At 35.0% G+C, this 18,167-nt stretch overlaps 1 protein-coding gene across 2 annotated transcripts in view; it reads right to left on the reverse strand.

Moving 5' to 3' along the window:
* LOC142986383 (cyclic nucleotide-gated cation channel subunit A-like) overlaps positions 1–18,167 on the reverse strand; it is a 50,250-nt gene that overhangs the window by 23,072 nt on the left and 9,011 nt on the right. For both annotated transcript variants that reach the window (XM_076134861.1, XM_076134859.1), the window contains exon 2: positions 4,444–4,586. In XM_076134861.1, coding sequence (XP_075990976.1) covers positions 4,444–4,562 — 119 coding nt within the window. In that variant the 5' untranslated portion in view covers positions 4,563–4,586. The remainder of the gene's footprint in view (positions 1–4,443; positions 4,587–18,167) is intronic.

An 18,167-nucleotide genomic window follows, 5' to 3' on the forward strand; every position in this document is an offset into this window, starting at 1 on the left:
ATGATCAGTAAGTTTTATCTTCTTACTCTATCTTTCATTATGAAACAAACTGCACCCAAAAGTTAACCATATAACCGAGTATATCACTTAGAATAGGCCTAGATTTCATGTGAGCACATTACACACTCTGTGATCAAAACAAACATTGGTGTCAATTCATCCGCAAATATGCTCTACCGGGAATCCAACTCAATTTCGAAATCTGCTCCATATAATGACACCGTATTCCATGGAACCCACAATATTCCAAAACAAATTGCTAGATGCCCAACTTCGTTAGTGTCCGCTATTACATTAAATTTTTCGTGTTTTAATTTTTTATCGTTCATTTTTCGTTTCTCATAAACTTACTTTTACATTTTAAAGTTAAAAATTCTGGGAACATTTCTATTGTGCATTTTTCTTAGTAAAAAATTTCATTGTCTTTGTCATTTCCTTTTATTTATTTTTGTCTGATGCTAAAGTTCAAAATTACCCATTTAATAAAAATAGTAATTTCATTAGAAACTCTTAGTCGGTAAATCGAAGAGGATTAAGAATGCGAGTATTTTGATTATGAAGCAAAAACTTTTTTTTTAATTTAGTACATTGTGCAATTTCTGGCATATGAAATAAATTATTCCCTTTTAGAAAACTTCAAGTATTTTTTACGATAATTCGTAATTTTCTGCCTAGAATAACAATAGTATAAGTTACCTTTTCTGTTCTTTAATTAGGAATAAAAGCTATCAAGAGGTTCGACTGTATCCAATTCAACCTTTTCAACGATCAGTTAACAAATGAACAGTTCTTCGAGCTGGATACACGAGAAGATAGTTCGAATCAAGAAGAGCACTTTAGAAAGTAAATTAGGTAACATAATCCCAAAGTCAATATTACGTATTAAAAAATATAAAACCGACAAAATAAAACATAAACTGAGGTAAATTAAAAAACCGTAAGAAAAATTATTTGGATCACCTTGTAGTAAACGTGACACGCATGGGGTCACATTCTAAAATTGATTTTGCATTCAAAACGAAAACTTATGTAAGATATAGAAATGGACGATGCTGAATAGCCCGAGTGAACTCTAAGAAATGTTTTCTAAAGAGAAGCTCACGTGGAAACTCAGATGGAATCTTCCGAAAGTTACTGGATGTATGTCGAGATACCAATAAACTCATCGTTGCGGAATTCGATCACAAAGAACTAATGCAGTTTCACTACATCCGATGAATACGAGTAAGTTGAAGAACTTTACACTCAACATAAGACGGAGTTGACGAAATGTTTGAATACTGATAATCCGTTCTTGTAACGATATTAAGGAGATCTGGAACCAATATTTACAATTAATAAATACTGGGCGTCTATAAAACAAATTTTGTGTTAGCCCGTAATTGACATAATATATATGTAAGACTAAGAACTTTTGTTTTGTAATAATAATAATATGTATATTATTGTATATATTCCATTAGAACGCTGTATGGAAACCATTAACAGTAAATAAAAGACACGATGTGTAGATCTTTAACGAGGTAGACGTTTTTCAGTTTTAAAGTTTTCTGAGGACCTACACACCATGCAGTTAGCCGGTATGCGGTCAGCTGTCCGGCCAACCGCAGGACGCGGTTGCGTTTGCGGTTAGCCGGGTGGCGGATAGCATCAACTCCAAACGTAATTTCCGGTAAGAAACCGTCGTGGTTGTGCGTATGCAACCGTCCGGCTGGCCGTACCACTCAGATCGACCGGAGCGGTCGGCCGGCAACTGCATCGCAGTGCGAATGAAAACATACTCGTACAAATTTTCAATAGCGGTCACCCGCACGGCTGGCCGCTTAGTGCGTAGATCCCGTAGAGTATTTTGAAATTAATTTTATGTTACTAAAACAAAACGCATCTTGGAGTTCGAAACACATCTTCAATCGTTGTTTTTTTGTAACAAACTAGTTTTGATGTATATATACTTATTTATTAGAGAACAACGTCGCTTGTACGGCATTTACATTTTAGAAGTAGGTCGTGGCCAAACGGACTTGACTATTTTAGGATAGAATGATAATTCCAGTCTGATCCGAGTAACAGTAATAACTAGAGTGCGGCAGGTAGGGTATAAGACCTGGGCGCTATAAGAACGGGGGCCGCGTAAAATTACCAATCAAAAAACAATCGCGCTAAGCGCATAAGAAAGACAAGATTTGTTATATTTCACTGCGTTTTGGAAACAATGTGTCTGAAAGAATTATTGCATTGACACTCTGAACCGCGACTGCCTGCCTCGCAGCGCTGACCCTAAATGTCTTATGAAAAAAATAATATAAAAGAATACATTCACAACCCAGTAAGTTCATAACGTAAGTATTTAAAGTTAAAATATTAATACGAATATAAAGCGTTTTTAGAAGCGTACGGGATTACGCACCGGAATGATCTTTGCTCACGATTTTCTTCGCAGGCACGACTGATGAGCGCGGCACGTGGTCTACGCTCATTCTTCCACGCGCGATAGTTGTTACATGCGCGATAAAGTGAGTGTGTAAAGATAGCTAATGTGTACATATAAAGAGGAATGGGATACTCGATTGACAATGTTTAAAAATGGAAATGGCAACATAAAACAAACTGAAGGGCTACTGGGATTTATTGCAATATGTAATACGGGGATGAACGCGTTATACAGTTAGGAATGTGCATATTGCTAGTCAAAATCTACTCACAATTTTATTGCAGTATCCATTGCGAATTATGAGCAATCGTTCAGCAAATGTAACTTAATGCTATCGTATTTAAGACATGTGAAACATCAAGAACAATTATGCGATCTAGCTCAAATCTGTGTATTGTGTGAAGAAACAGAGAAGTAACTAGAAACTCATCTTTTGTATCAATTGTTCTGGTAGCAGCATTCGGTAATTAATTCATGATAAACCACTAACAATAGCGAATAGTGTAATACAAATGTATCACCCGAACATAGATTCCTTTGACAACAATTTGATTGTATAGAATGTAGTCTAGGTATGTAGAACAGTAAGTGAAAGGCTAGCTTTGTGCATTTCCATGTACACACTACAAAGGTAGAGTATCATCTTAATTAACGGTACAGACAATCACATTCTGTCCTCCGACTGATCAGGCATTAAATTCTATACATATACCAAACGGCTCTCACACATATTGGCTTGATTGGTTTAGAGACAGTTGTCAAGATGATATGATCAAGATGTCATACCAGAAGCTCAGTGCAGATGGCGCTTGCAAGCAATTGTGTCAAGTCTCACAGAGTAGTTGCAATTTGATGGGTTTTGTAAATTGTAATATGAGAATTCCAAAACAATATTTTTCTGCAATATTGCGTTACTATAGTATGTTTTTCTCGCAATAAAAGGAGAAAACGCACAGTTCGTTCAACCATTTATTCCGAAAACATTTTTCCCAGATATCGAAGTGTTATACAGTCGTTACTAAAAGGGCGCTATGAAAATAAATTAAAACTAAACGTTTTTACATTTAATTTTTATTTCTTCTTTCTTCTCAAAAACGGGGAGTGATTCAGTGCTTTTAATGCTAGTAAGACAAGATTGACAATCGTATGACTTATTATGCATTTTCTACGTTGTTTTTTATCAAAGAAAAAAATATCCTTGCGTACTATACACATGAAAAATCTCAAGAGAAGAGGAAAGGTAGAAAAACCTTTATTGGAAACAGGAAAGGTTTTTGAAAACTTATACTCATATTTTTTTTATATTCAGTACCAATGAAAAAATTGCCTTATGTACCGAGATCGAAAGATTAACTCTTTGGCGTTATAATCGCACTCGCTATTACGAAGACAAAAATACTTAGATAGTAAAACAATATAGGATATAGTTAAGCAGTATATTATTTTTATTGTTTATAAAGGTATTAATTAAAAAATGATGGGGGCGGATGAACCGGACGACGTGGGAGAATTGACGTCACACGCTGCAGGGGCACGGACACGGGCAGGGTATGAGGAACGCGTGTGATAAACTTAATTTTAAAATGAAGATAAGTGATCTTTGTCATTTGAAAAATCAAAACAAGGTGAAACTTTATTACAGTCATATAGATCGGTTATTAAATTTCTATAAAAATTGAGACGCAACAAACGCAGAGCCAAGCAGATCCTCTCATCAGCTTCACACGCCAGATCAACAACAAAATAACATTAAACCCAAGTACTAGATATAGATAAATAGGCTGTCCTCACATTGGTGTAGGCCTTGTTTTCAGGATATTAGAAGAAGAAACGTTGACTATAACTGTGCTCGGAGTTTGTCCTGGAGTAGAATTTCTTAAAATGGATAGTCTTCGGGATTCGCTCCGGTACGCCGGTACTGGACTACCGTCATGGTGAATTTTATCAGTTTTGATTGACAGATGCACGACTGAGTGCCTAAGACTCACTTGTTGAAAAAGACGAAAACTTACTTGTAAAAGTTGTCATCTGGTTTATTAGATGAGTCACGCTTGGGTACTGGCGGCCGGTTCGCGTCACGCCGAGCCGCTGCTACTATATACGCCCACATGGCAGAGACGCCCAGTTGCATCCCCTGCCTGGGGACTTATCTGACCTGCAACAAAATCAATGCATAGAGATATTGTTTTTTATATATGTTACTGTAAAAGCCCGAACTGTACGGTAAAACCTAAGATTTACCAACTCTCAATGATAAAAGTCCGAACAATTCTTTTATTTCGAACTTTTACCTCTATTCACTTGATGATGTCGAGATGTCGCCGGAGGTTAGTTTAATTTTCAGTGTCTCATGTTTAAGCCAGGCATCACTAATCTTTTCCGGACCTGATGTAAAATAAACGATGGGTGATAATTCATTCGACTTATTGATGGATAAGTTAAGTTTTTTAGAGTGTATGTGAATAAGTAATAAAATACGACAAAAACTAATTCCTTCCAGAAATTATATGAATCACATCATATAATTTTTTGGAAAGAATTTGTTTTCGTAAATTTTCGGTATTTTTTTGCATAAATGGCGAAATAAAACGTTAAAAGGTTACGTTAAAAAGTTTGAAAGGTAGCTTAGTGGCCAATGGACTTGTCTCGGGCCCTATCCTTTAGAACCAGAAAAATGCCTCGAATGCCACATGACGTGACTTCATTAAAAAACTGTTTTTTGCTTAACCTCGCTATCAGACCTTTCGAAGCAAGGTTATTTTGGCCAAGGGACAAAATGACAATGCCGTTAACGCTATCACAACACAACCTCAAGTAAATACCGAAGAGATATTATTGTTTTCTCTGCTCAACGATCAAACTCCACAGTATTCGACAAGCCAAAATTATTCGATTAAATGAATACCTAGGGCACATATTCGATTTTTTTACCGAATATAAATTCATAAAATGTATTTCCTACAATATATTAGCCAAAATTCAGTATTCCTACGGGTATCAGCGGAGGCAACTTGTTGCGTTGTAAAATTAACATAAGCGGAACTTCGAATAACAGTAACTATTCAATCTTTACTCCTTTAAATGTAACAGATAACGGTGAAAAATACTTTACAAAAAATACCATTGTTGTGTTATCAAAATAAAAAGCCCGAGTAAAAGTGTAAGACTAATCGCCTATTAGTATTCTTGATTCGTCCACTTGAACTGTGAGGGCCAATCCGAAGCTGCGGGTATTGATTATCGCGTAAAGCGCTATTTTATTGTGTTGCATTTTATGGGAGTGTCACTTGACTGTAGCCTATACATTAGAATTTGCTTCATTACACGCTTTACATGATTTCTTTGATAATTATAGAAGACTTTTTTGAATATTTACTACTATGCAGTCCTTGTCCCCGCGTGGACTATAGTTTATGGCTCATTACCCCTATAGTTACCGTTTCTGAGGAATTTAGGTTTTAAAAACAATCCGATGTCCTTCTTGCCTTTCAAACTATCTTTGTATACATTTTCTTCTACATCGGTTTAATGGTTTCGGTATGAAAACAGATAGTTACTCTACTCATAATAAGTAAGTACTAGGTATTATCAGCAGAGATTTGGAGTCAAACCGTAGTAGTGTTTCATTTCACCCCAACAAAAGGATGCATAGGTATCACCTGCGTGGTGTATTGACATTAAAATAAGCCCATTGTAATAATGTTCGTAAATTTTAAAGCACAAAAGCAGTATTATAATTTAATCCCACCCATCTCATTTCACTGATTTCCACTACCCACAGACCACAGTGAAACTGCCATCAGTTTGAAATGTTGAATGATTTCGGATTAATTATGTTAATAACCGTTCATAAGTACAAGTATGTAAATTGTATACGTATATTTTTAGTCATATTTCAACAATACCTGGCGTTTACTAACGATTTCCTACCTTACTTTAAATATATTTGCTATTAAATTTAAAATAGAAATAATAATTCAAAACTAGACTAGACTTAGAAATTTAAAAGCTTAAACTTCTTTGAAAATTGTGTCCTGGATTTAGCTCAAAATTTAAGCCACGTGTGTGGATATTGGTGTGGTCTTATTTCCCGACGTCTTTGTTTTGAAAATTTCTCGAAAATGAGCCGCGAAGACAGATAACTCGAAGTTTACCAAGGGAAAGAAAACTGACGGCTTATTCCTCAAATCCTCTTTGCTAATCGGAAATAAAAAGCGGACGCTACGAGGATTATTGGAGAGAAATTCTAAATCCACTTATCTATTTATTTATGTTTTACATTTTGATCTTTTTAAAACCAAATATAACATAATTGACTGCCTTTATGGCGCGGTCGGCTGTGTATTCGACTGCTGATCATTTAAGGTTTTATTTTCAATTCCTGAACCGTCTTTTCTAATTTACATTAGAATGTTTTTCAATAGGAGTCCGAAGTTAGGAAACGTGTGCGGCAATAGGCTCGCTCTCTATTTCATGGCACTAACACTGTTGATGGCGAAACGTCGGTGTCTTTCATGCACCCTTTTACATGGTTTTACATAATATACATTTTCTATTTTATTATTGTCATAAAAACGCATTTTGAACCATTTTATTTGAAAAAAGAATCATTATTTAGTTCTACTATTCTACCATTCTTTAGTAACTGTAAAACAAATGATTAAAGAATAGTTTGTACGGAGAGTTCTGTCTTTGTAAAAAAGACCTAATTACATTCTATAGGATCCGATTCTCCAGGTTCCATGTTGTCAAAGCCCAGACAGCTACGAACTGACATGCAGACGACACGTCATAATTGTTACAACCATTGTATCGTCTGCGTGTCAGTTTTTGTCAGGAGTCAAGTTTTTGTCAGTCAGGAGATGCAATTCGTAAAGGGAAGCCATATTTTAAATAAAAGATGAAACAGAAGTACGCCTTTCAAGGTTCTATGCTGCCCACAAAATTGTCGATGATAATAAAGTTGCCAGGCGCACGACAAAATAAACTAGACAAAAGATCCAACTCTGTATAAATATGTAGGTATATGCAATGATTCTAGTCATACACGGCGAGTATTTAAAGCCTCGCATGTCGCATTCAGAATTCCAGCTAAATCGGCTTTTATAATGTACTTGGTTCGGGAAAGCATTTCAAAGCGATTCAATCACAACAGAATATCTATTGCGTTCAATCCTACAAAGATGTAACATAGTCTGTTATTAATTTGTTTCCTTATAGCTAAATTATTTTTGCTAAATATTGTCTTTAGTCCTTTTTTATTTTGCGTGTGTATTAGAAATTATAATTATCACTTGCTATAACCGTGAAGGAAAACATCGTAACGAAACCTTGCATGGCCAAAAATTTCTTTAATACATTTATTGAGGGCATGCAAAAGTCCCCAAACCGCACTTGGCCAGCGTGGTGGACTCTAAGCCTTACTTCTCCCTGGTTTGGGGGGAGGAGACCCTTGCCCTGCAGTGGGATAGTAATGGGTTAAAAGAAAAATGTTTTGCGGGTAAAGTTGTTACAAACATTATTATCCAACAGAGAAAATCAAATAACTATGCCGGAAAAATCTCTTGAAAATGATATGTACCTACATATAAAGACTGGTTGAATACTACAAATGTGTAAAAAATACCGTAATTTATTTTATATTATCTGGACAAATTATAAAAGCGGAAGTGGTACGCGCAGAAGGCATTCATTGCCACGTGCCATATTAGTAGCAGTTTATGATATTATTTGTAAAATAATTTTATGCGAATTCAGGGCGGAATTTTTTAACTTCGTTGCAATGTATATTATTTCACAGGGTTTTCTTCTAAGTATGACGATAATTTGGATAATAGACAACAAAATTGTAAAGCGTTTCTAATGAAATCCTAGCTAGAGGTTTCTTTTGTTCGTAAAAGATGGTACGGAAAATGTCGATGTTCTACTGTTAACAAGCTGTTGACATTTAACAAAAAGGGTATCGCTTTTTCATCAGAAATAGTAGATCTACTCGTAAGTGCACCTTATCCTTACAAACTGAAATGTTCTCTTCTTGATAATACCGGTAATGCCGGTATCCATACATACCTACAAGCACAACGCCTTTCATTAGAATTTAATATAGAACGAGTTACATATTTGCCAAATAATGTGCAGTTTAGTACCACGAAATATTTACTAGGTATATTAATTTTCTCTGAAATACAAACATTCGTTTTGAAATTAATTCGTTGAAGTCGATCATGCGATCGAATATTACCCGGGAATTTGTTACTGATATATTAAGTAGCACGAATGTATTCGTTGACTTGAATCTACACCGACCAACCATATAACAGTAAATAGAAGTCCTTCATTCTATTGCAGGCACTATAATTACTAATTATTTATTAGCGGTGGATTACTAAAAATCCTTTCTTAGGGGGTGTCTACATTACAAATGGTACCCCTTGTCCAAATGTCATGAGTGTCTTACTTCTAAAGGTAAAGCTGTGCAATGCAATTATATTATCAGTCAGTCAAACAGCCAGTCAGGATGAGTAATTTTATATGCTAATTAACGGACATTCTAGACTATACATACTTAGAATGTAAGAAAACAAATCTAGCTCCGGCGCATACACAACGAGTCTCAAAATAATGGGTAAATCAATACTGAGTAAAGGGCACCGTTGAAATCGGTGACAAAATTTTGAAACTGCATCTGTATTGTAGGTACCTTACAGGAACTGTGCTGCTTAATTCAAATTATTTGTAAATGCGTAAAGCATTGTAACATTATCTCTTTAAAAATTGATTTAGGTCGACTTCATACTCTAAGAAATTAAGAATTGTTATTAGTTTATTTATTAGTAAAACACAACACAACAACAAAAGTACAAGTATCAAATAAAGGGCTAACTGATACTTATCCAGAAGTAGTAAAATGGACTGTTATTAACAACTTACATGTAAAATAAAAATAACATGAAAGAGCCCTTCAAAATTTCAAATAGCAATAGCACTGGATTAAACATTGATTTTGTCGATAGCGAGGCTCTTGTAGTATTAATCCACACTTGTACAGCTTTATTGTTTGAGTATCATGATATTTTTTTTGTACCGAGCCAGGGTTTATTTCAGGAATTCCGCTCTTGTTTATTATTTTTACGTTTGAATCATATTTCGTTTCATATTTTTATGTCGGACATAGGTAGACCAAATCGAAAATCCGATCGAGTTCCATGCACCAGAAAAGAGGATTCGAATATTATTCGGAAAATATTTTTTCGTTGCGGTAAAAACGGAATATTGGTATCGGTTTTCCTAAAACTGAATGAAATTCCATACCAGAGCTTAGAAATTTAGAAATAAATTGTACATCCATATCGTAGCTATCATACACAAAATATTTTTTCATGTCTTCGTATTGGAAGTTATTTTCACATATTAGTGAGTTCCGAGAACTTTATAAGTTCAGCTTTTTTATACAAGTAGGTGTGCCGAGTGTGTAAATGTGTACCAAGACCTATCTTACATTACTTATTCATCATTTTTTTTACAAAAATACTTATTTTTACTGGAAGTTACAAAGCAAATAAGGATAGCGGTAGTCATAAAAATTTCGTAGCCATTGGACGATTACTGGGCACCTATGTCAATGGTGAATGCACGAAATTAATAACCAAAGGATTTGAGTTAGTGAACTTTGAGCCAAATGTGGTTAGTAGTAATATATGGGCATAATTTGCTTAGTATATAACCACTAGGTCAGGTGGACGCGTTAGTATATAATATTAATACTAACAATGTAAATTTAATCAATTTTGCAAATTTGGTTTGCTTGTTGTTATTGTGGTTTGCTTCGGATTCAATTAGAGCATCAATTCAAACGAGACATGCAGTTAAACGCTACCGTTAACGGACATGCAATTTACCTGTTAATATAACAATAGACACTTACTAACATAAACCATCATGCTGCAATAAATTATAACCGTACGAGCGTTTGCATAAATTTGGGTCTAACCGATGAACCTATTTGGATATATTTTTACGTTATTTTATGCAATAAAATCACATCGAAATAACGTAGATACTATACGAAGAGCTCGTAGAAAATAAATAGAAATGTTTGCAGCCAGACTACAGCCTGCTACCCCAGTGGTCGACCGCCACGATCTGATAACACATTACCATTTATTGACATAACCAGTAACATTATGAACATATAATAAATCCGTAGAGATTAAATCTTTCCATTAAGTGTATTAAAAAATAAAATCGCGGGGACAAGATACAGATACCGATGCCGAATATGCTTTTTATATTTTTGCCTTTGTATAGACAACACGTGAAAAAAACTTTTTACTTCCATTTTCATAAAAGTTGCTATGGATACAGATCAAAGGTGGACGTATGATGCAATATACGTAACGTTGGGCTTTATTTCGGAAAAGTCCGGGAATGCTGAGTAAAAATGAATGTCATATTGGTAAAAATGCATACACGCACATGTCACAAATGCACATAAAGTTTCCAGTGCCTGAATGAAAACTATAGAGAATGCGAGGTTTGCCGGGTGTGCCAGCCGGCGTGGTGGGGGAGGTGTAGCGAGGTAGTACACGTAGTTAAGAATCAGACAGCAAGCAAAGTTACAAATGCTGAACACCACTAATTAATGAAAACTTTCCGTTAGACAAACTTTTCCAAATTTATTGTGAGCATGAACTTTATCAGCAGCCAGACCGGTTTCTATATTGTATCTTCAGATTTAGACCTCTCTAGATAGAAATAACAATGTGACCTAGTAATAACCATGCAATTCTATCTCACTTCCAATCTGAAGTTATACGAGTACACATAGAAACCAGCCGTAAAACAATAAATAGTGTTCTATTACACCGTCTATGAGATTGAAAGTCTCGTTAAACTGTTCGTTCGTTAAACATCAAAAGCATCATATATCATCATACTCAACATCGAAACATAGAAACCATTATTTTGTACTTGCATCTGGACGACCATGTCAAATTTGGTGAAATGAAAATGAGATGTCACCAACGGTCCTCAGACAATATTGCTATCAAAGGAGCCTTTGACATATGCAAGCTTGTAGTTGGCTCTATGTGATCGTGACATCAAGATGTAACCGGTAAAACAGTTCTATTGTTGCGATATATTTTGATACTATTGATAGAAGACATGTTATAAAAATCATACAGATATTATTTGATAATATAAATGTTTTATTTTAGTGCTCAACACGAGTGAGTTTCAGTTTTTGGATTATTTTAATCATTTATAAATTAATCTTTTCCTATATGGATCGTTAAGTTTCGGTTTTAAGTTTAACTTTCATACAAACTAAATTTCGTTTTCATTACTGCCGTCATTTCCACTGCAGCAGCAAGGTGGCGAATAGCTTTCGGGTGGTTTATTTGGTATCGGCATTTAAAATCTAAAAATATCAGGTATATCTGGGGTCCCGCTATTCAGAGATCTCAACATTGCATTCTCTCTCTCGTTTACACCTGCAAGCGTTTTGCGTTGTCGAATGTGATAGTGATGTCTGGCGTATTTGCTCGTGTAACCCCCTCTACAAAGAGTTGATAACATTAACTTTCCAGAGAGGAATTGATTTTTTGATTCCTCCAAGCATAACTGAGGAATGGAAATTTCAAAACAATACCCGACGGTGGACATATTACAATATTATCTTCTCAGAAGGGTGTTTGGAGCTTAGTATTGGTAATGTGTTAAACATCAGATTTAACAATCATTTTGGTGTTGTTTTGGTTAAATTTTAGTCGTTGCTACTCTCAGACAAAGTTTTAGTGACAAACAGTTCTACGTAGTTTACAACAAAAATAATCCTATGTTTTGGTAGGGGTTTATTAACACGTTACAACGTAGCACCTAAAACGTGACCACGGAAACTTTTTAATTGACATCTGTTTGTGTCTGCCAGTCACATTGAAGTCTATCACACAAATGCGATCAACACAACTTCTATCACCTTTTGAATAGGATGCCCTTAATTAATCAAGTTGAGGTAGGGGGATGTCTAATTAAATTAAAGCTTTGGCAGGACTACTCGTACTTGTTACTAATGCAGTTTCGAACTGTTTCCAGAGGGACGAAATACGCGATAATACAAAATCGTAAAAGTTCTATGCAATTCTTTAGGTGTCTGTCCTATTGTAGTTAAACATTCTTAAACGGGTTTCATTTACTTTAAAAACACAATATGTTGATAGTACTATAGATAAGCCTAGATTGATGTATTGTCTCTATCATACAATTTTTTGATTTATTGCTTGTCTGATGTTTTTATTGACAAGTATGAGATAAAATATGGCAACACTGTCTACGTACGGTACTTGTACAGGTAGAGACTGAGTGCTTTGTAGCACTACTTATATTTAGTAAGAATAGAAAAAGCTATGTAATTTTTGTGCTCAACTAAAGTAACTTTCATGTGCTAGGTGTTAAGGTTATCGGCATTTGATTAGAATATTAAAAACCTTTTAACTGAACCGAGCGGCCGCATTTTAATGTACGTCCAATTACCGGTGTACGTGTCCAAAGTGTGATTTATAAAAATAGCATCGAGCTAACCTTACTGACACAAGTGTTTTGGAAAACTTATAGTTATCGCTTGCCTACTAAGCATTAGACTCAAAAAGTAGTAAACTTATTAAAATATAAAAAAAACTGAACATATTTAAACCCGTAGGCCACGTTTCATTTCACCCAATGCAAAAATTTAATCATCTTATGCTAGTAGGTAATACAGCAATCGTATGGTATTGACGTAGCTTAATTAATTTGTCGGGGCATTGAGTATTTCACCTGAGTTATAGCGTGTGACGTGGTGTGAGACGTAAAGCAGAGAAAAACGAGCTCATTGATTCATCCAGCGACGGATTCTATTAATTTATGCCCAGCGGCTATTAACTCGACAAAATAATAATAAATAAATAAATAAATATAGTGGGACAATTCACACACGGTTATTTGATTCCAAACTAAGCAGAGCTTGTACTATGGTAACCAAATAACTGATAAACATACTTATATACTTCTAAATACATACTTATATAGATAAATTCACAACCAGGCTCAGAACATATACTCGTGCTCATCACACAAAGATATGTCCCGGGTGGGATTCGAACCCACCACACGCGGCGCTACGGTTGTCGCGGCGAGGTGACCGCTTAAACCACTGCGCCAAACGTGCAGTTTCAAAAGACTGATAATAAGATAAAATTATGATTATGTAAGTATTTATTTAAAAAGGGCGAGAGCATTCGCTGTTTAACGCATGACAATGACTTTATAATTTATTTATAACATACACCGTTAAATAATCACAGGTTCATAAGTTTTACAAAGTTGCATATCGTATTCTACCGTTAGATCAGACAAGGTAAGGGTTTTAATTGACTATCATCTAATAATAATGCCCTCCTAGCCAATATTCGGCGACAGCGGCCAGTTTCATTAGAACCAGCCAACTGTGGAGTAGAAATAACATCAACTAAATTTAATATTTCGATATCTAAGTGTTACAGTTTTTGCAATAGTTATTCCCAGATCATTTAGACTTGAAAAATAAAATTTATAAGTACCAAAATAAGTTCATTAAAATTGGAATGAAAGTTTTAGTTCTTTATTACACTGCTATTTTTCAGTTTAGATTTTATCTACGTAGTACATAATATGATGGTTATATAAAGTTTATTTATTTATTTATTATTATAGTTATGACATTAACGTATTAAAACTAAAGACGCGATTTTATCATAAATTTTTTAAACCCCTTACAAATAACTATGTTAGTGTAAAATGATACGCCGGGAACGTAACGATGTTAGGTACCTTTAAGTTTATTTTTTATATAAAATATCAATTTACTGCGGGAAAATAGTTTTATCACTTTAAAAAATAACCCATTTCATATTATAACGTAGGAGCAGTCTCGTTTAATCCGATTGGACAGGAAACGTGCTCCCGTAACTCGATGAACTTGTTATTACTGTACTTTCAACATTTCAGATATACGTATGAGAGTAAGCCTGCTCGCATAAATGCTTTTTAAATTGTCTGCTATCACAGTAAAAGCTTGGGATGGAAAAGGTTTTAAAAATATATTAATTTATTGCTTATCCGATAGTAACACATTTTTTCACAACTATTCATGAACTAGACATACTCGTAATAGTTTAGGATTTAGGAACCGTTGTATTTCAAAACAGTTCTTAAATAATTAACTCTGCTTTGAAAGTACTGGGTACTATTTGGAATTATATTTTTAACTATTTATTGCCTATTGTGGTTTATGGTTGAATGAAGGTGATGAAAGATCGTGGTTGGGATAAACGATGTTAAGACGCGGTGACTTATTCTGTAAATTTTGTGGAAAAATGCATGTACTTTTTGGGGCGACGGTTTTATCATCGCAACCAGTTACCTATACGTTATAACTCCGGCGCACCATTGCCAGGACTCGATACAATTTATTGTAAGCGTATACTATAAGCATAGAAAAATTAGAACAACAGGACGAAGATTTCGCGAGCGGAGCTGCACGGGTCTCAAGTAGTTGAGAAAATAGCAAGTTACCTGAAATATGACAGATTTGAAATCGTTCTGTAGCTGTTATCATAGAAAACACGTTTTGATGACATGACTGTTGTTATTTAAATTCTACTCATAACTGCGTTTTCCTTTGATTCCCGGTGTTAACGATGAAAGTGTTTTCTTGGACCTTTTATAAACCTGGTTCGTTTTGGTTTTAAATTACATAATATATTAAGATTGTCTAATTCCAGATTTTGAGGCATATGGTTCAATTCATGTAGCCATTTAAAATAAATTTGTTGACAGAGTATCTCTCATTTCAGGGATTGGGTCAACAACAATTTCAAATAGAGACTGAAAACTAGGTAGATATACAATCATTCATATACTATGTAAGTATACCGATTTCTGTCTAACAAGGTAATACTGTTGTAAAGTTTAATTTCAGCTCGCTGCCTGTCTGAATTCTAAGAATGATAATAACGCCAAGTTACTCGTACAATGCCGTACACGAGAGAGATGCGCTACGCCGCAACCACTCAGCGGTCAAGCCGTCAACGTCGCGCGCGTATCTCACAAACTAATGTTATTATATCTGTTGCCTACATTTAAAATCTCAAGTGAATTCACATGGATTCAGCAGACCGTACTTTAAAGCGACCAGCATTTGGGTCACTTTGATTTTACTACCGGTAACTAATTAATTTGACTTGAATTTCTTTTCTTATTATCACAATTTAATTCCAATATTTTTACTGAAACATACATTTTAGCGTTCTCGTAGCTGAATTTTGAATTATGTCGATACTCATTGATTATCACGTTCTGCACCAACGATAGGTAGATCACTATGTCACGAGCCATCCATCTGTTGCACTTAGTAAAAGTTGTTTAGTGAACCTTCCTGACTTTTCTTATATCTTAATTTAAATGATAACTCACAAGCCCAACTGAAGGGATCTCCATTCTTTTTCGAATTTTTCGATAATTAATAATAAATAATCCGTTTGGATATTATTTAAAGAAAACTGTGTCAGTTGAAACTATGTTAAATGTTAACTGATTTCTTGTTTTCAAAAATATTTGACACATATTTTTAGACGCGCAAAAAACCTAGGCCATTTATTTTTCTTCTATGGGTAAAATACGTGGAAATTTTAACATTGACAGGAGCGTAGCGAGAAAAATTGAGTTATACCGGCACTGTTCCCGGTTCACTATCAATTAGGTATTGCTCGTATTCATTATATAGGCACGGTGTTGTAACGTTGCATAATGACAGAATGTGACTATTTCGAGAGTAAAGGGATTGTATTTGTGTACATGAAACAACACTACGAATGCCACATCAACCGTCACAGCGTATTATAGGGATTATTCCTCGTGCCCTGGGGTGATTAATTAAATTTATCAATCTGCACGTCTGCTGTGCAAATACATATACCTGTTGCGAGTGGAATCTATCTGTATTTTAAGCCGGAGGCAACGCAATGTTTTTATTTGTTTTATTGCAATATTGCAGTGAGTTGCATAGAATCAAATTTTAACAATTATTTTATTAAAATAGCTCTTACATATTTACTTTTAGATTATTTAATTATACTGTCTTTAGATTCCCAGTTTATGCGATGATTTAAGAAAGATCTTTGGATGCAGTAATTTATTTAAGCAGATTTCGCAACAGTTATATGTTAATTATTTCGAGTAAGTACCTAGTTTCCCTACATTGGCATTTTTTCCAACTCTTACGTGTCCGTAGGTTCCAGTAAAGGTTATTACATAGGTAAAGTTGCTTTACAAATAAGTATAACTCATTACAACGTCATTACACAATAGCAACTGCTGAGAATTAAGTGGCGATGAACCTATATGAATCTATCTGCACCTGCTTAGGTAATATTAGGTTGATAGATTAACGGACTGCGGGGAGAGCCTAGATGAATTTTGCGTATATCCGATCCGTTCGATCACGTTGTGCATGATTTACACGATCTATTCCCAGCTCTATTTTACCTACCTTGATTTCCGAGAGGGTTTATTACGTTATCGGTTTGATTAGATTTCAGTGGAGTTCAGACTGACAAACTGCATCGTCTGCATATTCTATTGTATAAAGGTGATTGATTTTCAAGTTACACGTATCAAGAATGATACTGTACACCTACTTATAATGTTTAAAAAAAAAGCTATCGCTTTTTAAGTATTCTACATCGATTTATTGTTTTCATTGACACTGGCTGTTGATTCATAACGATGGCACGTAAAGTAAATTGAAATGAATTTATCTAGAAATTGTTAGAGCTTAAATTTAATGAGAATTCAACGGCGCGACACTGCAGCTGCACCGTGGCGCGGAAAGCGGCACGTTCGTTCAAATGTATATAGATTTGTATTGCATTGATCGAGAAACACGACGCTTTCCGCGTAGACGTCGTTGTCGCCGTCAGGCATCATCTAGTTAAGGGCCTTAGGGTAGACTAGTATGTAACTATCGTTACCTATCTACAGACTAATGCGATATCCACATTACCTGATATCATATCGTACAGATTAGTGGATTTTAAAACTATTCATATATTTTTGGAATATTGGGGAGCTGGTACAGTCAGTTAGCTTCATTATACCAATCTTTTAAACTTATTTGCTCTTTGTCGCGTATCAAATATTTCTATTGTCGTTTTGCAATTGTTTCCTCATTTGCTACGAGGTGCCGATGCTCGAAAATATTAAAATCGGTGGTTAGTGGTGGTCTGTTAGTTTAGAATGAAGACTAGTTACTCTAGCTAGGACGGTTGAGCACAAGTTTGTGACTTCTTTTTAATTTCAAACAGAAACCTGCTGCAGATTCGACAGAATGGTTCGATAAAGCCAGGTTGGCTTGATACATTATAATTATTCGTCCTAAATAATAAAGGAGATCCCTCCCGCTTAATCTTATAGCTTCTCCCAAACGTAAAAGCTACGATAGAAGAGAAAGCATAACTGAAAATGTCAAAACAAAGAAACTTGTCCCTTGAATAAAATAGGTCTGAGAAACGTTTTTAATCATGAAATGAACTCTAGAATAACGACATGCATAGCCAACGAAGGAACTTTGAAGGAGATTAATTAAATTTTAACGCACGTCATAGATACACGCTAATGTTGACTGCCTTCGTGGCGTAGTGGTTTAGGTCGCCACGCTGAT

This window comes from Anticarsia gemmatalis, chromosome Z (genome assembly GCF_050436995.1).
Source record: "Anticarsia gemmatalis isolate Benzon Research Colony breed Stoneville strain chromosome Z, ilAntGemm2 primary, whole genome shotgun sequence".
NCBI classification, from domain to species: domain Eukaryota; kingdom Metazoa; phylum Arthropoda; class Insecta; order Lepidoptera; family Erebidae; genus Anticarsia; species Anticarsia gemmatalis.